Source organism: Typopeltis vanoorti, chromosome 3 (assembly GCF_054136105.1).
Source record: "Typopeltis vanoorti isolate ZY-2024b chromosome 3, IOZ_Tvanoo_1.0, whole genome shotgun sequence".
Lineage (NCBI taxonomy): Eukaryota > Metazoa > Arthropoda > Arachnida > Uropygi > Thelyphonidae > Typopeltis > Typopeltis vanoorti.
In genome coordinates this window covers 19,307,814-19,335,308 of record NC_143551.1, presented here as the reverse complement: position 1 = coordinate 19,335,308, position 27,495 = coordinate 19,307,814, and the positions used below count along the sequence as shown (strand labels likewise).

The 27,495-nt window shown below is 35.4% G+C and overlaps 1 protein-coding gene across 1 annotated transcript in view; it reads left to right on the top strand.

Annotated features, from left to right (window-relative positions):
* LOC150107972 (eukaryotic elongation factor 2 kinase-like) overlaps positions 1-27,495 on the top strand; it is a 314,298-nt gene that overhangs the window by 268,515 nt on the left and 18,288 nt on the right. Inside the window, exons 11-12 of the mRNA XM_090415490.1 lie at positions 2,147-2,271; positions 16,531-16,709. Coding sequence (XP_090271616.1) covers positions 2,147-2,271; positions 16,531-16,709 — 304 coding nt within the window. The remainder of the gene's footprint in view (positions 1-2,146; positions 2,272-16,530; positions 16,710-27,495) is intronic.

Sequence of the window (27,495 nt, the reverse complement as noted above, 5' to 3'; positions counted from 1 at the left end):
GTTCACACATCTTCCCTCAGGCAGTCTATCCTTCACGGTTTACTGCAAACCAACACATACTGGCCAATATATACATGCTAACTATATCACCACCCATCACAAAAATTTGGAGTCATTAACACCCTTAAAAACAGAGCCATAAAAATTTGCTGTAATCAACACGCTCTTAAACGAGAATTAAAGATTATAATAAGACAAAAGGCTATTTTACCGGCGACATAAGTTAAGTTAAAGGGAGATGGTAAATCCCATTTTATTTTATAGCCAGGTATGAAACTTGGATCGAATCCATAGAGTTTCATGCCGAAAGAAACTATTGGCGAGCCCAAGTGTAAGTGATCACTTGGGTAGTACAACACTAGGGCAACTCCAAGCAAAGGTGGAGCAAGCTCCGTCACTAACCTTAATATTCTCTCATAATGTAAAACACAGCTCCTAAGAGATGTATATATATATATATATATATCTCTTAGGAGCTTGTTTGACGGAGCTTGCTCCACCTTTGCTTGGAGTTGCCCTGGTGTTGTACTACTCAAGTGATCGCTTACACTTGGGCTCGCCGATAATTTTTTCAGCATGAAACTCTATGGATTCGATGGATTTCGATCCGAGTTTTGCACCCGGCTATAAAATAAAACAGGATTTACCATCTCCCTTTAACAGAATTAAAGATTATTAGCAACACATTTATAAATAATGGTTGTAACAAAAATACTATTAATAAAGTTCTTCATAAAACTTCATCAAAAAAGAATATAGATTACAGTAAAACCATAGCCATCCCATACATTAAAGGGTTATCAGAAAAAAATCAATAGAATCCTACACCATTATAATCTTAATGCCACTTTTAAACAACCACCTATGAAATTAAAAAACATATTCAACTCCTCTAAGGGTCCTCTCCTCTCATTAGTACATCCTGGAGTTTATTGCATCTACTGCACCTGTAACTTACCTTATATTGGTGAAACTGGATGTACAATCCCTATACGTTAAAAAAAAAAAAAACACATTAAATATAACAGTTTTGGTGAAGCAGACCTCTCAGATCACGCTCTCAACACCCTACACCAAATTGATTGGAAAAGTACCTGCTCTTTACATCATACAAAAACCTGGTATGAAAAAAAATTTACCACCCTATCTCAACAGTAATGGTGGCATAAAAATTCCATGAATTTGGATGGCACATATTCAGCCTACTTAGTATCTAGCATACTTTTAGGACTTGAAGCAATTTTCAGCTTTTATTGGAAACTATTCCATACCAATTGGTTAAAATTTATATGTATAATCACAGGTTTTTTTTTTATTATTATTATTTATTTATATATTTTATATATATATATATATATATATATATATATAAACATGTTGCTCTCCAGCCCAATTTAATTTTGTAACCTAATAGATAATAATAGTAATAGGACTCTAGCTTTGATGTAGTAATGTGTTTTTTTTTTTTTTTTTTCACCAGAGGTCAGGCCAATAATTGTTGTAATGGTTGGTTAGTAACTTTAGCAAACTATGTAGATTATAATGCAGCTTGTTTCTCTGTATATATGTGTATGCTCCAGATGATGACCTTGATACGAAGGTCGAAACATCGAGTGTTCATTTTGGTTTATATTAAATTAAAGTTTTGCTCTAACACGGTAGTTGTCTCCATAATTTTCCATAATGTAAATGCTCACACATAATTTAAATTATTATCATATCAAGTGTCACCATTCTAATTTTTTACTCTTTGTTTGTCTCTTAGTTCCCTCTTTTACACCTGATGTAGTCCTATGCAATTAAATTAAAGCTAGTAGTGTCTCTGAATAAACTAGTTGCTTCTATACTTCTATTGGTTATTGTTTTATTAACTGTTGTGTGTATAATACATATGTGTCCATCATTCATTTGATGAAACTATTAGGGAGATATTAAACTGTGGAAAAATATACTATTCAGCCAGTGCTTGGTAATTATGTAGTCCATATGGAATACAAAGGTAGTTTTCTTTCCACAACATATCAGATATTGCTACTTCAGCATATTATGATGAGCAAAATTATGACTTGATATACTGAAAAAAAAAATTAGTTCATATTTTATGAAATAGTATTTATTTAAGCATTTTCTCTTTTCCATCTTCCAGGAACATCATATCAATACAGAAAAGGGAATGAACTATATGCAACAAGCTGCTGCTGCAGGAGAAAGATCTGCTATGATTTATGTAGCTAAGGCATATTATTTTGGTGAAATATTAGGACAGCAGTGGTAAGAATTTATTTAAACATTTTTTATGCAACTTTAGTTATAAACTCAACAAGGAGTAGACAGTAGATTGGAATAATTGGATGTTAGGATGAAAGAGGAGAAATATGTGAGTATTTGTACTTTGCTGGACGGAGTGGCAATTTTCAGTTATAGTTGTATTAAATACAAAAAAAATGAGTTTTTTGTTTTTCTAGAAGTCTAATCCTCTATTCTGGGATCTGCTACTTGGAACTACCTTCCGCCATTTAACTTTATCTATTCTATCCTTTTATATAACTTTCATTTTCTTCATATCTTCTTTAAGAGACTCCACTATCTTTTTCTTGACCATTTTGAACTCAAATATGCAAAAAAAAAAAAAAAAAAACATCTTAGATGGGGTAGATATACAGTGGTATCTCACTAATCTGAACCTCTTTAGTCCGAACCCTCCAGTAATCCGAACTCTGGTTTGAAAGAAAAAAAAAGTTTTATTTATTATTTTTATTATATTTATTATATTATTATTTTGTGTACTATTATTTAGCCTCCAAACTGTACTCTATTGTTGCAACCAATGAATTAGAACATAATGCAATCCATTAAATTAAAAGATCGTAAAGACCTGCTTTTAAATGTAATTTCCCAAAATTATGACGTTATCACATCAATAAAAAATATAAATTTGAAGGATGTAGCATTCTCAATTGATGTTGCTTGGGAATCCTCAAACCTGAAGCAATTCGAGTATCATGGAGAAAACTGTGGCCTTCTAGAATTTACGACGATAACTACGGTGATACACAAAAAGCAGAAATTCAAAACGTGCATAATTTGGTTAAAAATATAAATCCAAATGTTTGAAATTTCACAAACAGATGTTACGGAATGGATTACAAGTAGAACCGAAAGTGAATTCGAAATCAAATCAGATGCTTAAATTATAAATATGACGACACAGAATGAATTTGCAGACGATGATGACGATAAAGAATTCAAAGAAAAAAAAGTAAAACATGAAGAAGCAGTTGACAGTTTTAATATGTGTGTAGAATGGGCTAATCAGAATGATACGCCATTCCACGAAGTTTTATTGCTAATGCAGCTCCAAGAAGAAGCATTCGAAAAAAGTTCAGTTTCCAAGAAGCGAAAGAAAATCAGTGACTTTTTTTACAGAGAAATAAAAAAAAACTTTTGTGTGTTATTTTGTGAAACTTTGTTTTGTGTGTTGTGTACAAGAAAGTGATATTTTTTACGCAAATTAAGTTATGTACTGAACTATGCAATTTTATTAAATCAAAATCCTCAACAATACAGGTACATACAAACTAATTTTTTTACTAAAATAAACTTATATTACTTTTTAAGTTTTACATTACAGTACATGAGCTTTTCTTTTCTTTTCTTCTATGAGTTACTTCATTTATTTACAGAATTAAAATGATGTACCATTAGAATCTGATAATTTTTGTCTTAAATGCCAGTTATTGTTGTCTCTTGGGCAAAAATTCACTGATCCGAACGAGCACGGTTTTTATTAGTTCGGATTACCGAGATACTACTGTATATGTCTTTTCTGCACATATCCATCCCATCTATGATGACTTTCTTTTGTTTTTATGTTCTTTCTTGCACTTGATCAAGCACACACACACCCTCATTTCAGATATGAGCTCTCTGTAATCCCTTTATTTTCCTAAATTTTCTGTCCTTTCCAGTTCTTCTAAGAGTCCATCTATATGTTCCTATTTTCATTCTATATATATATATATATATATATCCTCATTTCAGATACGAACTCTCTATAATGTCTTTATTTTCCTAAATTCTCTGCCCTTTCCAGTTCTTCTAAGGGTCCTTGTCCTTCTAAATCATCTTTGTTGATCTCATTTTGATTTTGAAATGATAACTAAATTCTTTGCATATAGTTTATCCCAATGCATCTCTGTTTTGCTGTTATTCTTAAGTATTTTAGAATTGCAATAAAAAGAAATGAGCGAAGCTTGCCATAATCACAAAGTGTGGTCTGTATTACTCTATCTCTACTGCGCTGATCTTTACTCTTTGAGTCCTCATACATTGCTTTCATTACAATGATGTTTCAAGTATTAGATAATAAGTAATAGATTTAGATAACAGATAATTGATTTGCTGGTTCAGTTAACTGTAGATAAGGTGTTGTGACCCCCCCCCCCCTTTCTCTCTTGTATATGGTGGTAACTCCAATATTTATATACATAAACAAAATCTGATACTTGGGGAGTCTTATTGATCCTCAATTACTCTTATACCTCAATCCTTGTAGCTAGTCTTAAAATAAGTAGCAGTCAATACTTATCCCAGTGGAATTGCACCTTAGCAGAAGTTAGTAGAAAAATACATCTTATTAATTTGTATATAACTTTTCTCTATAACATAGAGAAAAGTTATATTATCCTTTGCCACTCTATGTCTAGATGCTATGAAAAATATCCTCATGGAAAAATTAATCAATAAGTACAATAATACTTTAGTTTCTTTAAGTTAAGGATTCCTTAAATATCTCAATAATTTTCCTTTATACAGAAGTGGCCGAGGTTACTCGGTCTTTCCTTTCACTTTGGGTTCCCGCTAAGATCCGAATAATTTTATGAATGGTACAGTGAATTGAATTCAGGCAAGCACGTGATTATGCATAAAACAAAGGACATTTATTTTACTTTAGAATACACACTACAAGATATATCAAATTCTAGTAATAAGGCAATTCACTCAAAGTAACTTTAGGGTTCTACTTATCTAATTAAGAAACATCAATTTAACACCAATACTGCATTCAATTAGATATTATTACAATGAAAATACTAATAAAATAATAATAATAAAATACTAATACACATTAATCCTTATGATATCTCTAAGTTAATCAAAAGTGCATTCATAAACAAGTCTTATACTTAACACATAGTAATTCATTATCAACTGATTAATAATTCATTCATATATCCCAGTGGAATAACATGTTACACTAATGCACCTATATGGGCACAATGCTCTTCAAGGCACTTTCTTAGCAAATACTTTCCTTGTCAATCACACATATCTTAGTACAAATATTACAGTCTTATTAGATTAAGAACATTCCTCTCGTAGACTAAACTATTAATCCAGATAATACAATCACAGGTAATGACTTCTGGTTCTAGATATGTTCGCTTAAAACAAAGTAATGCCTTGGCTTTCCATTAACTAAGCGCCTATTCATTTAACTTTATTCAATCCCCAGTTAAGGCAGAGACAAAATTGAATCAAATTTCTCTTACCGCATTCAGGCGACTTACAACACATCTAGGTTCTGGATAACATCAACTTCTATTGCGATCCCTCGGAAGCAAATCGAGTGTCCCTAAATTGCCTCTTCAGCTCCTTGTCTGTTACTGCTCTCTGACCAGCATAGCATTTGCAGATTTCCTTGCACGGGGCCTTCCTCGCTATCAGCATAGACTTTCCTCACAGTGGACTTCATGTTTATTTGGCTGTATGCCATGTAATCCTGAAGTAAATCTCAGAATTCTCCTCGGACATCGCCTGCTCGGATTTAATTTTCTCTGTTGAAGTACAGATTCTGTAGTACCAATTCTAAGTCATAGAACAAGATGACTAGTGCCGAGAGCTCCGAGATACGAACATCAGCAGTTCACCTGGGACAACACATCTAAAGCAAAAATCAGGAACAAGAGAGTGCTCCCAGGTCAGGTAATTAATTTTTATATCTCCCACTACCTCCACTCATTGGATGTACTCACTTATCAAATCAGCTTTCGTATCGCAAGCCACAAGCGCCAAATAGGACTCTCATAGAAAAAGTAGGGTTAGGGTCCGAAATCGTTTTTTTTTTTTTTTTTAAGATTATATAAACAATGACATATCCAACAAAAATATATTTTTATTTAATTCAGGTAATTCATGTAAATTAAGAAAACATATAAACTATGAAATAAATACATAGTATAAAATTATAAAAAATTATAAATTGCACGTAAACTTCATTATACATAATACATAAATGTTTTAGGCAAAATAAAATAAAGTGTATATTTTAATCATCATCACTCTCTTCAAAACTAAGATTTCGTAGATGTTCTTTATTTACGAGTGGCCAGACGTCGTCATCACTTGAAATCTCTTGGACATCATTAGTATAATTCTCATTGCATACTTCGGCTGGTTTAGTTATCAATAAGACCTTGCTTACCACTATGCTGCAGTTTTTTATTAAGTTCATAATACAGAGCTAAACAAATATCGAATTGTCTCGTGAATTTTCCGGAGCGCTCCATTGAGAGATCATTATCCATAAAATAACTTTCTTGCCAAGTTCAATCCTTCTGCTAATTTCTTTAAACTGAATTCTTTAATGGATTCATTGCAATCAGAATCTTCGGCAGAACTTTCTCCACCATTTGGTTCGACATCATATATTAATTGTACCAGTTTCTCCTCATTTAAATCTGTTTCCCCATCAATTAATTCACTATTGAAGAGATTGGAGCAATTATGAAGAAGTTCGCGAAGGTTGAGTCTCATATGCTGATCGAAACTGAATGTATCTTCAGTCTTGTTTAATTGTTACCTTGGCAGTTTACAGTGGGTGGATTTATCCTTATTAACAAACGCGTATATCGCAAAAGCGCTCTAAATGGCGATTACTATAAAAAATAATTTCTTTTACATAAAAAATAAGCATTACATATTGTATGTAACTCACCAAAAAATAAAGTGCTCAGTTCGAGATTAACACACTTATGATTTTTAATGCGCTTTCCTGGCAGAAAACGAACACAAGTTTCAACAATAAATACTTTATACGGTAAACAATTGATGTACATGCATGCTAAAGGGTATTTCCTTTAATATAAATTTGCTACTTATGACTACATGCATGATATGAGCAGATGCAAGTTTAATGAAGATAAAATTTGATTTTTAAGTTGCGTGTTGAAAAATATATGAAAAGATAAAGGATTATTACAATTTGTAGACTGTGTTATGTTGAAACCGCATTGTATGAGTACCGTGTTATACAAGGGTTGCCTGTGTGTATATATATATCATCACAATCATCAAATTCCTGACATGTACCCTCAAACGGTGTACAGGATATGATAGTACTATATGAAAAATTTATATCATTATTTACTTCATATCTACAATTTTCCTCCAAATCACTCTGTTACCTGTCAATACTCCAACATTATCAGATTTTATATTTCTATCTTCTAAGGAACTTTTTACCGTATCAATCCACTTATATGTTGGTCTTCCTCTGGGTCTGTTTTCTGCCAACCTGAGAACACTTATTTTACTAATCTTTCCTCTCCCATTCTATTTAAGTGACCATACCATCTGAGATTAACTCTGCTAACACATTCCTGGATGCTAACATGTCAAGTTCTTTCCTAATATCTCATTTTTAATATGACATTTTCATTGATGCCATCTGTTCACGCCCCTAATCTTTCTCAGGACTCTCATATCTGCGGTCTTTAGTCTTTGGACAAGTGTTTTCTTCTAACCCAGTGCTCAGATCCATAGGTTAAAATTGTTTTGAACACTGTCATGTATACAGCTAATTTAGTGTTCTGACTAATTTCTCTCTTATTCCATATGAATTTATTCAATTGACTTCCTACCATACCAGCTTTGTTGATTTTGTTGTCTATTTCCATATTTAATTTACCATCTTCACTAAAAATTGTTCTATAATACCCCATTGACACCATACAACTGTAGCGTTTTGAAGAGCTTTTCTCTTGGCACCTTTTCATATGCCTTTTCCAGATCTACAAAACTTAAATACAGATCTTTGTTATATTCCCATGATTTTCCAACTGTTTGTTGTAAAGTGAAAATCTGATCCTGACTGCCTCTATTTTGCCTGAATCCAGCTTCCCTTCAACAATCCTTCTCAATTGTTTCTCAAGTATACTTGCATAAATCTTACCAGGAACACTTAGTAGGGAAATATCTCTTAATTCTCGCATTCAGTTTTATTTTCCTTTTTTATATATGGGTATTATGAGAGCTCTTCTCCAATCATCTGGAATTCATCCCTCTGAGGCCTTCTGAACTATACAATGGCGCCACTGTAAGACTTCACAACTGGGCAACTCGTATACAGAGGCTAATGACTTCACATCACTTACCTTAGTATCCTGTAATGCAAAGCACATATCCTTACAGACACATGCTATGCATTATCATAAGGGTCACACCCAGACTAGTTTTGACCTTTATTGATGTGAAAAAAGTAAAGGGCTGCTCATAATAGGCCTAGAGTAGTTAGTATATGATTGCAAGAGCAGCTGTTAGTATTAGGAGAAAGAAATGACAGATAGATAATATGAGAGATAGAGAAAAGGCTATCAGTTTTTTTTTTTCATCAATCTGTAGATGAACATCCAAAAGATCAATTGAAACTAACGTACAAAGATGACTGATACCATGGTGATCAGCCTTATCTGAGTTAACTGCTTTGAGTTGGCCTTCTCTGCCCGGGATTGCTCTCCAGTCATCCCTGCAATTGACTATAAGACCACATTGAATTAAGAGGAACTATTTAAAAACCTCTCATAGCAAGAATAGACAGAATTTTATATCTCCCTGGTGAATATTGCATAATGTGGATGGTCTACACTATCTAGTCAAAAATTTGATATCTCCTAGAATGTTTTTCTTTCTAAATATAAAAATCGTCTGACTGAACAATAAAACTTCCACAATACAATATTATAAAGCATTCGGATGTCATATTGGTACTACTACTCTTCTTTCCCATGCCATGACCATTGCTTCTGCTCTTCTGACCCATGCACCTGCACTTTCATTCCTCATTCCATCCAAAATTCCCATCCGCTTTCCAATTCCTGGTTCAACAGAAGATGTATGAAAGCAATCGAAGGAGAAATCTCAGCTTACTGCAAGTAGCTTGCATCAATAACCCAATCTTCATAACTCATCCTGTGCAGAAGCATGCAATAAATATAAATCAACTATCAACAATTCCAAATCCAACTTCATAAAAAATCCACTAGCAGAAAACACATCTCTTGTCCAGGTAGCCATGCCTTCTGATCCCTCACAGAAGCCATCGGATGCAACTTCTGCTCACCTGTGCTCTCGCATCTCTCCCATCTAGATGCCACAACTGTTACAGCACCTAAAGAAAAAGCCAACTTCCTAGCATCACCTTTCTCCTCTAAACCCCCCCTGCATAGGTGATTTGCCTTTGTCATCTATGCACCTACAACCTCCTTAAAAATACTTAATACTGTCCAGAGGAGAGCAATTTTGCTCATAGATGACCTTCCCTCACAGGCTCACTTCAACCTCTATCTCACAGACACAATGTTTTGGCTCTATGTCTCTTCTACAGGTACTTTCTTGGTCACTACTCAAGCAAATTGGCAGACATCATTCCTCCACTTGCTGTTAAAAATGAGCAACTGTTGCCCGACATTCCTTTACAGTGCAACTGCAAACTCATTGAACCTGCTTCTCCTCTTCCTTATTTATTCAGTACCTCTGTTCTCTGGAACAGACATCCTCATAATGTGTTTCCCAACAATTTCAACCTACAGTTCTTTAAGAAGAATGTCAGTAGGGTTCTTTTTTCTCAACACTCATCTGTACCTCACACGCAAAAAAAAAAGAAAAGAAAAGAAAAGAAACAAGGTCCAATGGGATGTTGAAATGCATGTACATAAATGCCAGAAGTATCAGAAATAAATGAGACCGGTGTCTGACATTAGTCAGTTCGGCTTGACCAAAAATTATAGACATTAATGAGACCTGATTGAATATAATACCCTTTATATTTACAGAGATAGAATGTAAAGGGTATTTATTGTATTTTCAGGGAGGATAGAGGGAATAGAACAGAAGTTGGAGTATTGCTGATGATAGGTGAAGAACTTCATTCAACAAAATTAGAAGTTAAAGAGGATTTTAGTTCCATGGGAGATAGCATATTTGAAGCCTATCTGGTGCAAAATGGAGGCCAATAGTACAGAATACAGAATGTGGAGGCCATGATTTCCTCCTGTTCCTCTGTCCAATCTATGTCTCCACAGCTGAAGTCTCTGATAATAATTTCTCAGCCTACACTCATTATGCTAATCTGCTAATTAACATCTATTAATCTGCATTCTGCTAATTCAGGAGAGTGAAAGCAGCAATCTGCACTGAACTAATAACTGAAATGATCCTAACTGGAATGAGAGCCTTCGTTTCCTTCTATCTCAAATCCCCAACCTGTATTCACACCCTGCTTCTCAAAAAAAATGTGTGCCTCTGCAGTCCATTATAAAAATGCAGTTTATGTTCATTGACATTCGTTCCATAAATTAAAAACTCCAGCTTTTCATTCAGTTTACACAACAACCAGAAATGTGTTAAAAAAAAAAAAAAAAAAGTTATCAACGATGCCAAAGCAGACTTCATAAGAATGAAATGCAATAAACTTGCCTTCTGGTCCCTGCTAAGATAGTTGAGCATAACTTGTGCATTCCCTGTTGCCATCTCTCTTACATCCTGATATCACTATGGTAATCTCACACAAGGAAAAGGCAGACCTCTTGGCATTAGTATTTCCTGCAGCTTCTGCCTGGAAGACCAAAGCAAATCACCTCCCATACTACTGCAAACTACCCTCTGCATGCCTGCTCTGAACTTTTGCCAAAAGGACATCAGAAAAACACTCATTAATCTTGATACTAATAAGACTCCTTGTCGAGATAGTATTCCTCCAGTTGTGCTCCAGAATTGACACCATCCTGTATTGCCTATATAAACTATCTTATTCTACTGGCATCTGCTCAACAGATTGGAAATGAGCCTATCCAGCCTGTACCCAGAAAAGAAGACAAAAGTCAGCCATCCAACTATTGACCCATTGCTCTCACCTTAGTACGTTCAAGTGATGGAGAAGGTTATCAACAGACAATTTCTTCATTACCTGGAGACTCAACAGTTAATTAGTGATCACCAGTATGGATTCCTGTTCTGTAGCCAATATCCTAGCTAATCTACCCACCTTTGGACACAGACCATGGAAAGATTTGGAGAAACTCATGTTTTCGCTCTCAATATTTCAAAAGCATTTTATCATGTTTGGCACTGAGGCCTCCTGAATAAACTGCCATCTTGTGGCCTCCCTCTTACACTCTCTGATTGGATTGCCAGCTTCTTCACTGGTTGTTCATTGTGTCATGGTGGATGGTTTCTTCTAATCAGATTTCCTCATTAATGCTGGAATGTCTCAGAGTTCTGTGTTCTAATCCACACTCTTCCTCCTTTACATCAATGACCTTCTTTCTCTGACTTTGAATCCTATTCACAGCTTTTGCCAATGTCAGTGCTCTTCATTCAATAAACTCTGCAGTATCTGTAATGTTAGATGCCTCAAGATCTTCCATAGCCCGTGACTCATCTCCTCTACATCCTTAAATAGGGTGAAGACAACTTAGTAAATTTCAACACCAAACACTCAAGCTTGACTTATTACCCACAAGAAATATCCTGTCTCAATCCCTCTCACTTTTGATTATGTTCTAGTTTCGTTTCATGATCAACTTTCTCTTCTTGAGTTGACTGTCACATCCAGTTTATTCTGGCACAAACATATTACTTACATAGCCTTCTTAACCTCTAAAAAGCTTGGTGTTCTTTTCCATTCTAAACATTACTTCTTTTCCTCGCAACACTTTATAAGTCTCAGATCCAGCCAACTTTGGAGTACTGTTCCCACATCTGGGGGGTGGGGCACTGAAAACCTCTCTAAGATGTCTTGATGATATTCAGAACAGGACAATCTGCTTAATGGATGACCATTCCCTCACAGACTCCCTTCAGGAACAATCATGGGCACTCTGTTTCCATGCTGTGCCTTTTCTGTAGGTACTTTCATGGACATTGCTTCTTTGAATTGGCTGCTACCATTCCTCTACTTTCTTTTATCTGAGAACTAGAGCAGCTGCCGGCAAAGACCCATACACTGTCCAGCTCTGAACACACCACACCAGCTTCTCATCAGCTTCCCTCATTCCATCCACTTTATTCTTTGGAACAGTATTCCTTGTACTGTTTTTCCCACTGCGCACAAACTCCCACTCTTTAAGAAACATATCAACAGGCTACATTTTCTCCTTAATGACTTGCCCACATTAATACTGTAATGTTATAGGTCTTGTGACCTTTCATGTGTGGGGTCATCATAGAAAAAAAGTTTTAGATGTGATGTAGCTTACTATAGTACGAGGGCTGTTCAATAAGTAATGAGACTAATTTTACTGTGGCGAAACCACTCATCACAATATTAATTTCTGTGGAATAAAGAAACATTGCTGTCTGTATTAACAAAAGAGGTTGATAGATGGCGTATACGGGCTGATGGTCCAGAGTGTCACATGACTAAACACAAGCTTGTTTCGGCGCGCCTATGAAACTCGACCAGTCGTTTAAATGGAAGCGTCCTTGGAACAGCATTATGCGATTAAATTTTGTGTGCGTTTGCAAAAATCGACATCGGACACTTTTAACATGATACGCGCAGCTTTCCACGATGAAGCAATGTTGAGGGCAAGTGTTTTTCGCTGGCATAAAACTTTTAAGGAAGGAAGGCAAAATGTGGAAGATCTTGAACGTGAGGGAAGACCTTCAACGTCCATCACAGAGACAATGATCAACACAGCAGCGATTATCATCAAGGAGGATCGCAGAATTACAGTACGCCAGCTGCATGTTGTCCTGAATATTTCTTTGAGAAGTGTTCACTCATTTGGGACTGAAATGTGTTTGCGCCCGATGGATTCCCAAACTCTTGACACTGGAGCAAATGCAGCATCGAGTGGGTGTGTGCAAAGAAAGACTGGAACAAGAAGGTGACAGCTTCTTAAGCTTGTCCGATGCCGATTTTTGCAAATGCACACAAAATTTAATCGCTCGTAGGCACGCAGAAACAAGCTTGCGTTTAGTCATGTGACACTCTGGCACATCAGCCTGTATACGCCATCTATCAACCTCTTTTGACAGACAACAACATTTCTTTATTCCAAAGAAATTAATATTGTGATGAGTGGTTTTGCGACAGTAAAATTAGTCTTATTACTTATTGAACAGCCTACGTATATTGTAAGTTGCTATAATGTAGTTGTGTGTGTTAAATGTAGATATTACTGAAGATGATTTTAATGTAATGTTCGAAATGCAGAATTTTATTGTTAAAGTTTTTTTAATCTCAAAAAAGCAGTTAACTCCATAAATCAAATATAATGATTATAGCTGACTAGGTTATCATCACACCTTTGAAGGATCATATGGTGTTTAGAACTTTGATTGTAGATGATCTTCAAGCTTGAGATGATTGAGTACTGCATGGTTTGTTGTATGAATTGAAAGAATGGAGAGTGCTATCACAAGAAGTCAATAGAATTGTTATGAGAAAGGGGATAATGAGGTAAGGAAGTGAGGCAATCATAAAAGCCAATAGTCGGATATTCCTTGCTAGAGGATGCCTAATTTTTAATCTCTTCCTTTGGCTTTTATGGATGCCTCACTTCCTTGCCTCATTATGTATCATTCATCTGCTGTCTTTATTCAAATTACAGAAGGTATGACTTTATGGTAAAAATAATCATGGTGAATTTGGTTTGGATAGTCAAGAGGAGTTGTCATTGTCATGGAAGTAATTTGTGTTTAAGTAAAAACAGATCAGGTTTAATGTCTGTTGGTGAATATGGAAACGAGCTTTGTGAATGTTTTTGATAGTTTTTTTTTTAGATTTTCTTTGAATTTTTGGAGGGATTTTGCTTTCTTTGATTTTAAGCACAGGTACATTATATCTGTTGGCATTTAAGATAAAAAGAGTAGGAAACACTTATCAGTTCTGATTTGCTCATTAATGTGTCATAGGTCACTTTCACTATTCATCAAAAGTTCAATCTGCTTCTTTGTTTATTAGTAGGCCTAAGCTGTGACAGCTTGTTTTTTTCTAGAATCAAGGTCGCTGATTTTGACTAACCTGTCTGTGTTATTCTTTAAAGTTCATTTGCTTTTGTATGAAATTTAAGGATGACAACACTGTATTTTTTTTTTCTGTCTCAGTAGAACATTCACTGTTGACACTCAAACACATGGAAAGGCTTATGTGTTCATAGTACATGTTATTTATTTTCACAGTATTAATGATAACACAGCATGATAAGAAAATAATATTTATTAACTTATTTGCTGATATTTCACTGGTATTATATCCAGTATCTTCAGAGCACAAAAACATTTGTCAGTGTATGCAAAACAACAATAATTTGATCTAACAGTGGGACTAGTTTAAAAAAATTGTAATGGACAACACAAGGAACTAAAGTCCTAATTAGGCACCATCTATGTTAGAAGAGGAGAGAAAACAAATATTAATTTGATCTTAAAACGACTGTCTTCCAGATTTTTGGTAAATTTATATAGCATTTAAAACAAACTCCAAACCTCAACAAGTATAGCTGTATAAATTTACCAAAAATCTGGGAAACAATCATTTTAAGATCTAATTAATATTTGTTTTCCCTCTTTTTCCAACATAGATACCACCTAATTAGGACTTCAGTTCCTTGTGTTGTCAGTTACAATTTTTTTTTTAAACTAGTCCCATTGTTAGACCAAATTGTTGTTTCGTGTACTGTGACAAACTGTTTTTGTGCTCTGAAGATGCTGGATATAATACCAGGGAAATATCTGCAAATAAGTTAATAAATATTATTTTCTTATCTTTCTGTGTTGTCATCAATACCATGAAAATAAATAACATATTAGTTAGGTTGCTGGTACTTTCAGTGGAAGGGGTGCTATCATCAAGCCACTGTATGTTCTTGTGTATTAAGTGAATCAGTTTTGTGAGAAAATGATTTATCTAGGGTGATAAAGCATTGCTTCATACTGTTAAGTATACCTGTCAGAGTTTAAGAATATACTTTACTGAGGGAAGACATGACAGACAAAACAAAGATTAATTGAGGTTGGCAAGAGTTTATAGGCTGAATTGTCAGTTTTACATGGCAGACATGCACACTCTCTCTCTCTGTAGAAATTGCATGTGAAACTCTTGCCATGTTCAGTAATTTCCAGTTTAACTTCATACTTTGACTTTTGTTGATCAAAATGTGTTTATGATAGTGAGTTCTATGGTGCTGTGCTGTTATTAGGCTTTGTTGCTTCCATCTTGTTTAGTGCAGCAAGCATTTTTGAGATAACAAGTTCACTCACAGCCAATGCTAATAAAGTGCTACCTTCCTAAAACACTTGAAATATTTCCAGGTTCTGTGTCAAATTATTGAGCACCTTAAACATATAGTAACAGCTTAAAGAAAGCTGTTACTATAGTCTTATTTACTGAAAGTTTGAAGGGAAGAGTGGAGATCACTTAAAAAAAAAAGAAGTAAAATAACAGAGCACAATTCAGAATAGAATATTTGAGAATGCTACAGCAAGAAATGTCAAAATTGATAACTTGAAACTTAGAAATTGTAAGTTGACATTAACGTCTTTTTTTTTTTTTTAAAGTCACATTTTTTCTTTGTATGTGTGTGTAGTGGGGGGGGGGGGTGTATGCTATGCTTTGCTTTTGTTAATCATAAATCTACATTACTTAAATCATAAATCTTATCTGCCCCACTGTTCCAACTTCATTTGTGTCAGCAGTTGTTTACAGATAATCTTCTAGCATGTTATTTTTAGTCGTTGGTGATTAGGATGCCAGTGACAACATTAGTATATCATGTCTGCAAAGAGGAACATGTTCTCAGACTAGTATGTCTGTTATTCCATACTAGATTTCCATAAAGAATAGAACCCTTATTACTGCTACTCTTTTCATCCTACATAATGCACACAGTTTACAAATGCAGTACACTTTAGTTGCTTTGGTGTAATCGAAACAGAGTCCTCCATTTCTGTTGTCTTTTGTCTTGGTCAGGGAAGGCCTAGAAAATTCCTTTTATCATAGATAAAAAAAGATTTAAAACATTTTTTTTTCTCTAAGTCATATCTTTAAATGTGTGCAAGTAGATTATCCTTATATTTATGACAGGTCAATAAAGCATTTCACAAACATCTGGAAGGGGAGATTCAAAACAATATAGACTATTTTTGAAATTGTAAATAATCCCAAATAAGTTCTGTGTATATATATAATTATCTGTACAAGTCATATGGTGAGTGACATTAACTTTACTGTGTATAAATCATTAGGAATAAGCATTGGACAGAAGCAGTTTACTGGTACAATCGAGCTGCAGCCATGGAAGAATTGGATGAAGGAGGAGAGTATGACCATTGTATGGATGATCCACATTATTTATTACTTGCACGTCAGGCAGAAATGTATAGAGAAGGAGGATATGGTCTTCAAAAAAACCTTGCAAAATCAGGTAAAATTTTAACTTTTCTTTTTCTTCCAGCATTAGTATGAGATTTAACCTTTTATTATTATTATTATTATAATTACACCCTCCATGGAGTTGGCAGACTCATCATGGGAGGCTTATTTAACTGACAACAAATCTGTCATATTGCATCTTAAAATTCTTAACTCTCTCCACATTAACAACATATTCCATAATGTATTCCATTCACTAACAATTATCCAGATAAAAATCTACTCTTCATGTCCTTCACCATACTCTTACATAACTTCCAAGTATGGCACCTGGTTCTTTCCCTAGCGCCATCTAATCTTTTTATAATCTCCTCTGGATTAATCCGATAATATCCCCTCACTAACTTAAACTTCTCTATCATATAACTGCTTTACCTTCTGTCCACATTTCTTCAACCTCTCTCTCTCTCTCTCTCTCTCTCTCTCTCTCCATAGTCAGCATTCCAGAGTCCTGATATTGTCTTAGTCACCCTTCTCCAGTGTTTCCGCATTACACTGAAAACCAGATGACCAAATCTGAGCATGATCTGACCAGTGCTTTATACAGTGGCACAACCACCTCCTTATCCTTACATGTTAGAGTATTTTTATCATAGTGACAATACAATGCGTAGTTTTTGCAAAACATGTAATATGTCTCTAAACTTCAGTATGCTGTCAATCATCACTCCCAAATCTTGAATCTCATCCACTTCCTGCAGTACAGCACCTTCAATACACTACACAGCCTTATATTTCTGCACTCCAAAATGCAACTCCTTGCAGTGATTAATATTAAAATTACAATCCCATGCCTGCCGTGTCAAAAGTCTGTTCAGATCTTCCTAAAGGAAATTAATATCAGTAGTGCTACTTATAATTCTCCCCAACTTTGCATCATTAGCAAACAACTGAAAGTCTCCAGTCAGTCCGCATGATATACCATTTACAAACAAATTAAACAACAGGGGCCCCTAGAACAGAATCTGGAGTATGCTACTGGTTAGTTACACTCCTTTTTTCAAGACACTGCCCATCATACAACTCCTGGTATTGTTTAAGCGAACCAATGACCAATTCATCTAACAATGTACTATCTGTTCCCATCTTCTGCAGCTTTTACACCAACTTATCATGTGGCAATCTATCAAACTCTTTTGCAGATTCCAAGAATATCATTGTATATGATTCTCCCTTATCTAACACACTTGTCAGCTTGTTAATGCAAGTAAATTGCTAAAACAAGACCTAACCATTACATATCCATGCTAACCAACATAAAGAATGCTATAATAAATTTAGTTTAATCCTTTATCCAGGCGTAAGCAAACAAAGTTTGCACCTGAAGTATCTTCAGGACTGAGGCAACTCGTGGTAAAGGTGGACTAAGCTCTCATCACTTGTCTTAGTATCTCCCATAATGCAAAGCACGTCTCCTTGCAGACATGTATAATGCTATGCATTAAGGGAAGGGCCACTACCCAGACCGGTTTCGACCTTTATTGAGGTCTCGTCAGTGGGAGCCAGACCCAGAGGTGGTGATACTAAGGTGGAAGTAATGGAGAAGTCATATTTACCTATATGAGTTGCTAAAATACCTTATTATTAAATTACTCTGGATTTAGAGAAAGATGATGGAAGTTTTTTTTTTCCACTTGTTAGACTATAAACCTCAATAAAGGTTGAAACCAGTCTGGGTAGTGGCCCTTCCCTTAATGCATAGCATTATACATGTCTGCAAAGAGATGTTCTTTGCATTATGGGAGATACTAAGACAAGTGATGAGAGCTTAGTCCACCTTTACCACGAGTTTCCTCAGTCCTGAAGATACTTGAGGTGCCAACTTTGTTTGCTTGCACTTGGATAAAGGATTAAACTAAACTTATTATAGTGTAACCAAGTAGGGAAAAACTTCCAACATCTTTCTCTAAATCCAGAGTAATTTATCAAAAAAAAAAAAAAAAATCAGCTAATGCCTTTTTATTCCCATATACGGGAGTAGGCGAGGCCATTTAGCCCTATCTAACTTTTGGAGACTGAGTGGGCAGTTCAATCTTGAACAGAGTAATTTAATAATAAAGTGTTTTAGCAACTCATATAGGTAAATATGACTTCTCCATTACTTCTACCTTAGTATCACCCCCTCCGGGTCTGGTTCCCACTGATGTGCTTTTGTGCAGAAGTGGTTCCCTTACCTTGAGGTATGAGTGGCTCTGATTGGGGTAGGTTTTTGCCTGTCTCTGGGAGGGGCCACTGCTGAGATTATGGCTCTGTCTGGTGGTGGGGTTAGCCTGGAACTGGGTATAGCAAATGCTGAGAAGTTCTCAGTGACAGGGTGAGCCTGTCACTGAGTGGAACCACGTTGAGTTGGACAGTCCTTTGGTCACTCTTAGGGAGTGGTCTGGGGGACCACCTAATTTTTAGAGAGGTCTTTACTTAAACAGCACCTCAATAAAGGTCGAAACCGGTCTGGTAGTAGCCCTTCCCTTAATGCATAGCATTATACGTGTCCACAAGGAGATGTGCTTTGCATTGTGGGAGATACTAAGACAAGTGGTGAGAGCTTAGTCCACCTTTACCATGAGTTGTCTCAGTCCTGAAGATACTTCAGGTGCAAACTTTGTTTGTTTACACTTGGATAAAGGATTAAACTAAATTTATTATAGTCTAACCAAATGGTAAAAATCTTCCAACATCTTTCTCTAAATCCAGTGTAATTTAATAATAAGGTGAGACACATTTTGGCAACTCGTATAGGTAAATATGACTTCTCCATTACTTCCACCTTAGTATTACCACCTCTGGCTCCCACTGATGAGACCTCAATAAAGGTCGAAACTGGTCTGGGTAGTGGCCCTTCCTTTAATGCATAACATTATACATGTTCGCAAGGAGATATGCTTTGCATTATGGGAGATACTAAGACAAGTGATGAGAGCATAGCCTACCTTTGCCACGAGTTGCCTCAGTCCTGAAGATACTTCAGGCACAAACTTTGTTTGCTTACACTTGGATAAAAGATTAAACTAAATTTATTATAGTCTAACCAAGTGGGAAAAAACTTCCAATAAAGAATACTATGTCCATCAATCCAGTCATGTATTCTATTCCTAACCAATCTCTCCAACACCGTGACTACAATTGCAGTTATACAGACCAGTCTGTAATTGGAAACTTGTCCTAGAACATATGCTTGTGGAGTGGTACTATTTTGCCTTCTTTCCACTTTCTTAGAACCTTACCCACTGCAAGACTTTCATTAAATAACAAGGTCAAGGGCATAACTAACTGTTATGTGCAGTCTTTAAGAATATGTGGACATAAAGAATACTATGTCCATCAATCCAGTCTTGTATTCTATTCCTAACCGATCTCTTCAATACCTTGACTACAACTACAGTTACACAGACTAGTCTGTAATTGGAAACTTCTGTCCTAGAACTACACTTGTGGAGTGGTACTATTTTGCCATCTTTCAACCACTTCTTAAGAACCTTACCCACTGCAAGAATTTCATTAAATAACAAGGGAAAGGGCATAACTAACTGTTGTGTGCATTCCTTAAGAATATGTGGCAATATATCATCCATTCCCTTAGCCTTATTATCATCTACCCCAATCAGTACCTGATTCTTTCATTTCCAATTCTCCTAATACTTATCTCCCTTCTGTATATTGCATGGCATCATTTACAGCAGTATGGTACGAGGGTGTTCTGAAAAGTTCTCGGCCTCGACCATAGATAGCAATACTATCAGCAAGATTATTTTTTCTAAGTTGGTACATCTGTCATAAGCATCCATGTGAAATTGCAAGTCATTCTATCAAGTAGTTTGTTTTATACAGCTGTCTAAAGCAAAAGTGTTGTCTGAATCCCTTGAAATGGATAAAATTGAGTATAGTGTGGTTATAAAATTCTTTGTAAAAGAAGGTTTAACACCAAAAGAAATTCATTCGAAATTCATAAAAGTTTATGGTCACTCTTCTCCTTCGTTTTCGACAGTTAAGAAATGGGCTGCCGAGTTTAAATGTGACAGTATCAGCCTTGAAGATGATCCATGAGAACGACTTCCAAAAAGTGTAACAGCACCAGAAACCATTGAATTCACCAGAATTAATTTCAAGTTCATAAAAGTAAATACCACTCTCTGGTCATCCAATATCACAATATGGTATTGGATGACCAGCGAGTCAAATTGCTGAGACTATAGGCATTTCAAAAGAATGTATAGGATATATTTTGCATGAAAAATTGCAAATGAAAAAGCTTTGCTCAAGGCAGATCGAAAATGCACTCGCATGAAAATCTCTGAACAGTGCTTGGAGCATATTAACAAGAATAAAAATGATTTTGTGCATCGATTTATTACTGTGGATGAGACTTGGATTCACCATTACACACCAGAATCCAAACAGCAGTCAAAACAGTGGAGAGAAGCCAGTTGTTCAGCTCAAAGAAGACAAAGTCAGTTCCATCAGCAGGAAAGGTCATGGCATCAGTGTTTTAGGATGCTAAGGGCATTTTGTTTATTAATTATCTTTGGGGATTATTATTATTCCAATCTTTTAACCAGAGTAGGTGAAAAAATTCTTGAGAAAAGACCCACTTTGCATAAGAAAAACATCATCTTTCATCAGGACAACGCACTTGCCCACAAAATTGTTTTGGCAATGGGAAAATTAAGGGATCTGTACTATGAATTGTTGGGACATCCATCCTGTTCCCCAGATTTGGCTCCCTCTGACTTCTATCTCTTCCCAAAACTAAAACTCTTTCTCACTGGTCAGCATTTTTTTCTTCATCTGTGGAGGGGTATTTTGCAGATCTTACTGAGAACCACTACAGGGACAGGATAATGGCACTGGAGCATCGCTAGAATAAATATTAGTCTTAAGGGAGATTATGCTGAAAAATAAAAATAATTTTGAAATTATAAATTTGTTTTTTTATTGTTAGGCTGAGAACTTTTCAGACTACCCTCATATATGCTGATAGATTTCTCATTCATTAATTCCACTATATCCTTTGCAATAGTCAATGTGCTGCCAAGACTATTCATCAGTGTCAATCTGCCATAATTTTCTTTCTCTTGCTTGCCATATAGCAGAATTCCCTGGAATTAACCTTGGGGCTGAACAGCCAATATTCTTCAGGATCTGATTGCCACCAACTGTCTTGTACCTCCTCCATAGCATTTTCTTTTCCAACTTAGCTTGCATGAATTTACTGATCATCCATTTAAGTTCTACTCTATTTACTCACTTAACCCTTAGAATGCAGTTATACATTGCTTGTGTCAGATACTGCCTTATGAATTTCCATGCACAGCTCATCTATCCAACGTATTGATGCTACTTGACTACAGAGTTTCCCATAATCACCCACCTTATACTTCCACATATATCCATTTTTGGCAGTCATGTTTTCTTGTTTCACCACTTACAAACAAGTTCCTCATGATCTCTCTCTCTCTCTCTCTCACCAACTTTTGGCAGTGTCAATAGTTCATTAACAACTACATCTTGTGAAGTTATCATACCAGATCAAAAACACTAAAAGTTTTAGAAAGAAAAATTGTTATTATTACTTATGATATATTATTATATGTATGAGGTATGATGATAAAGTTCTGAAATGCCTTTATTCTTCAGTGATGAGTTCTCTGGGTATTATAATACAGGGTGTCCCAGAATTAGCTACCTATTTCAGTGAAATGGGAAGAATTTTTTAAAAACTTATGTTTATTATGTTAGTATATGTTATAAATGTAAAAATTTCTAAACTATTTCATAATTTTCTTTTCATCTCCTTTCAGAACCCTAACTAATAATGAATACACAAGTATTCATCTTTGTTGTAACATCCTGTATCAAAGGAATGCGATGTAATGAAATCAGAGAAAGATCATCATCATCATCATCAAATTCCTGATATATACCCTCAGGGGGTGTGCAGGATATGATAGTGCTAGATGAAAAATTTACATCATTACTAACTTCCTATCTACAATTTTCCTCCAAATCAGTCTATTACCTGTCAAGATTCCAACATTATCAGATCTTATATTTCTATCTTCTAAGGCACTTTTTACTGCATCAATCCACCTATGTCTAGATCTTCCTCTGGGTCATTTTCCTGCCAACCAGTGCAGAGAACACTTGTTTTGCTAATCTTTCCTCTCCCATTCTGTTTAAGTGACCATACCACCTGAGATTAGCTCTACCAACGCATTCCTGGATGCTGACAATGTCAAGTTCTTTCCTAATATCCTCATTTTTAATATGATATTGCCATTGATGCCATCTGTTCGTGCTCCTAATTTTTCTCAGGACTCTCATATCTGCAGTCTCTAGTCTTTGGTCAAGTGTTTCACTTCTGACCCAGCTCTCAGATCCATAAGTTAAAATTGGTTTAAACACTGTCTTGCATATAGCTAATTTAGTTTTTTTGGCTAATTGGCTAATTTCTCTCTTATTCCATATAAATTTATTCAGTTGACCTTCTACCATACCAGCTTTGTGGATTCTGTTGTCTATTTCCACATTAAATTTACCATCTTCACTAAAAATCATGCCTAAGTAGTTGAAATGTTTCACTTGTTCTATAGGTTCTCCATTCACAAAGCAGTTGACATTTTCAACAATTCTGCCTATTTTCATTGTCTTTCTCTTTTTATTGCTGTCCTTCATACCATATATATTACAACAGTTATTCAATTTAGTCAGGGAATCTTGCAGATTTATTTAGAAGTATAACATCATCTGCATAAAGCAAAGAGCTCAGATTAACATTTCCAATTTTGATATCTGATTTAATGCCACTTTCGTTCATAATGTGATCCATATAGATAATGAATAACAGAGGGGATAAAGTACAACTTGTCTGACACCAGAATTAACATTAAACCATCCTCTTGTACTTCCTTCAATTCTAACTGCTGACTTACAACTCAAATAAAGACTAAGTATTACTTGATATAATGCCCCATTGACACCATATAACTGTAGCATTTTGAATAGCTTCTCTCTTGGTGCCTTGTAATATGCCTTTTCCAGATCTACAAAACTTAAATACAGATCGTTGTTATATTCCCATGATTTTTCAACTATTTGTCGTAAAGTGAAAGTCTGATCCTGACAGCCTCTATTTGTCCTGAATCCAGCTCATCCTTCACCAGGCCTCTCTTCCACAATCCTTCTCAACCGTTTCTCAAGTATATTTGCATATATCTTACCAGAAACACTCAGTAGAGAAATACCTCTATAATTCTCACATTCCTCGTGTGGGGACACCTGTAACCCCCATCAGGCACGTCCCCTGGTGGCGGATTGGGGAATGCTCGTCATAGGTTACTATGAAGGGTAGGAGGGAAATAAAATACCTCCCGCGGACCAACAGGATAGCACTTCCCTCATAGTCCGGTCTGGGGGCCTCGAAGGTGGCAGCCCCACCACCAGACTCGGGTGCTGAAGGCTAATCCCCTGCACACCTTAAAATTTCACTCATTAAAAGAAATAACAAAGAGATAGCCGAACTGCCTAAATGGTTAACGACAAAGCGAGGAAAAAGGTACATGAGATATGGAACATGGAACATTAAAAGTCTACATGGAAAAGAAAACGAATTAATTGATGAATTTAAAAAATCAAGATTGGATTTGCTAGCAGTCACAGAAACAAAAAAAGAAAGGTCAAGGTTGCCAGAAAATGAAAGATGGGTATATATACTTTTCTATTTAGGGGTAAACCCAAAAGAATGGGGAAAACAAGGGGTAGCTTGCATAATTAAACCAGATCTCAAAGAATATATTACTAAATGGCAACTAATAAACGAAAGGTTGTTGACAATCACTATAGATTTTAAATCAGACAACCAAGTATTCACTGTAATTGTTGCATATGGCCCAAACGATAATGCCAATAAAGAAATTAAAGATGAATTCTTCGAACTCTTACAAAAAACAATTGAAGAAGTTCAAGGGCATATCATACTACTAGGAGACCTTAATGGCCAGGTAGGGAATCAAGTAGATGAAGAAACAAAACAAGTGTTGGGATCACAAGGAGAAATAACCCGGAATAATAATGGAGAAAGAATGATAAATCTTTGCCTTACAAATAATTTAGTGATAGCGAATACTATGTTCAAGCATAAAGAAATCCATAAGTTTACCAGGGAAGAGCCCAATAGAAATGAAAAATCTATAATCGACTACGCCATCATAAGCAGATCGTACTGGAAGTATACAAAAAATGCAAGAGTCTACAGAGGTCCTGAAATAGGCAGTGACCACTACTTATTAGTATTGGAAACAATCCATAAAATACAAGTTGAAAAATGTAGAAAAAGTAGCAAGGAAATAAATGTTAAGAAAAGAACTACAAACTAAAGAAAGAAGAAACAGCCATTGAGTATAAAAGTAAAATAAAAGAGAAGATGAAAGAAGTAGAAAAAGAGATATATGAAGACCAAGATGTAGAAAACCTGTGGTACAGGTTCAAAACACTTCTTCTAGAAACAGGCAAAGAAATTTGTGGTGTATCATTAAATAATAAACAGAAGAAACATAAAACACCCTGGTGGACTGAAGAACTAAAAGAAGAAATTAAAAAGAAAAAGCAATTATGGAAGAGATATATAACATCAAAGGTGCAGGTCGATAGAGAACTATACAACAACCAAAGAAATAAAGTTAAAACCTTAGTGAAAGCAGAGAAAAGAAAATGCTGGGAAGACTTCGGACATACTTTATTTTAAAGGAAACCAAAAACTCTTCTATAATGTTTTAAGAAGAATGAGGTCAGAGAAACAATGCCCCATAAAGTTTATCAAAAATAAGGATGGAAAGTTACTCACAATTTCCGAAGACATCATGGAAAGATGGAAACAGTACTTTCAAGAATTATTGGAAGATGCAGGACATGGAAAAAATAGAACCCTAAGAGCAAGACACACAAGCAAAATAGAAGATCAGAGTGAAGAAATTCATGCAAATGAACTGTTAGCAGCAATAAATAAAATAAAACTGGGCAAATCAGCAGGCCATGCCCAAATAACACCAGAAATGGTAAAGAATTTAGGAACGAAAGCCATAAAATTTCTTTTACACCTATTCAATGTTGTATGGAAAAAGAAAATTATTCCCAAAGACTGGGAAGTAGCTATAATAATCCCCATATTTAAGAAAGGAGACAACCGCAAATGTGAAAACCATAGAGGAATTTTAAGCATTCCAGGAAAATTATATACCCGCATTTTAGAAGCAAGGCTTAGGAATCAAATAGAGGACACGCTGGATGAAATGCAATATGGCTTTCGAAAAAATAGAAGCACACAGGATCTTATCTTCAGTCTTAGACAAATATCAGAGAAAACATTGGAATATGGAAAAGAACTACATTCATGTTTTATAGATTTTGAAAAGGCTTTGACCGAGTTCCCAGACACTTAATATGGCAAACATTAAAGAAAAACAAGATACAAGATAACTTAATAGCAGCCATACAAAGCCTCTGCAAAAGTAATAGAAATTATGTAAGAACCGGTAATAATAGATCAAAAGAATTTGAAGCAAATGTAGGAGTGAGGCAAGGCTGTATCCTCAGCCCTCTTCTCTTCATCGCAGTAATGGATGAAATTTTAAAGGCATGCCAAACAAAAACAAAAAAGTTCCACTTAGGATACAGGAAACTGAAAGAAACTAGGATTTCACATATGGCTTTTGCAGATGATGTAGTGATTCTAGCAAATACAGCTGAAGATCTGCAGTACAATATCAACATTTGGCATGAAGAAACAAAGAAAAGGAATATGACCATAAATATAAATAAAACTAAAACAATGATCATATCTAGAAATCACCAAAAACACACAATAAAAATAGAGAATCACCAACTGGAACAAGTCCACTCCTGTAAATACTTGGAATCATATATACAAGAAGATGGTAGACTAGACACAGAAATTAACAACAGGATAAGAGGGGGAACAAAGCTATTCTATGCAATGAAAGGCCCACTCCTAGATAAGAAAGAAGTCACCCAAAATACCAAAATGGCAGTGTACTGTTCAGTGTTTCTACCAACATTAACATACAGTTGTGAGTCTTGGTGTTTAACAACAGGAAACACAAATAAACTACAAACAATTGAAATGAAATATCTCAGGAAAGTGGCACAAAAAACAAGACTAGACCGAATAAGAAATCAAACCTTCAAGTTGCACCTCTGAATCAATTCATAACACAAGCCCAAATGAGATGGTTGGTTTGGACATCTCAATCGAATGGAAGAAGGAAGAATAGCAAAAACTGTATACGAAAGCCAGAAAATAGGAAAAAGAAACATAGGCAGACCCAGGAAAGGTTGGCAAAAGGAAATTAAAGAAAAATTGGAAAAGAAGGGAATTAACTGGAAAGAAGCAAAACAACAAACCTTGGACAGGACGGCATGGAAATCTCTTTGGCAAAATCTCGACGCTTAAAAGCATAAGAGATCATAGACGAAGAAGAAGAATTCTCACATTCAGTTTTATTTTCCTTTTTATATATGGGTACCATGAGAGCTCTACTCCAATCATTTGGAATTCATCCCTCTGTTCAGGCCTTTTGAACTATGCAGTGCAGCCACTGTATGACTTTTATATCTCCATACTTGAGCATTTCTGGTTGAATATCATCTACTCCTGCTGCCTTTCCACATTTCAGGGTTTTTATGTCCTTTTCTACTTCAAGTATAGATATGTATTCCTGATTGCATGCCTGGTAAGTGTTTTTTACCACTGTGCTGTCATCGCTGCT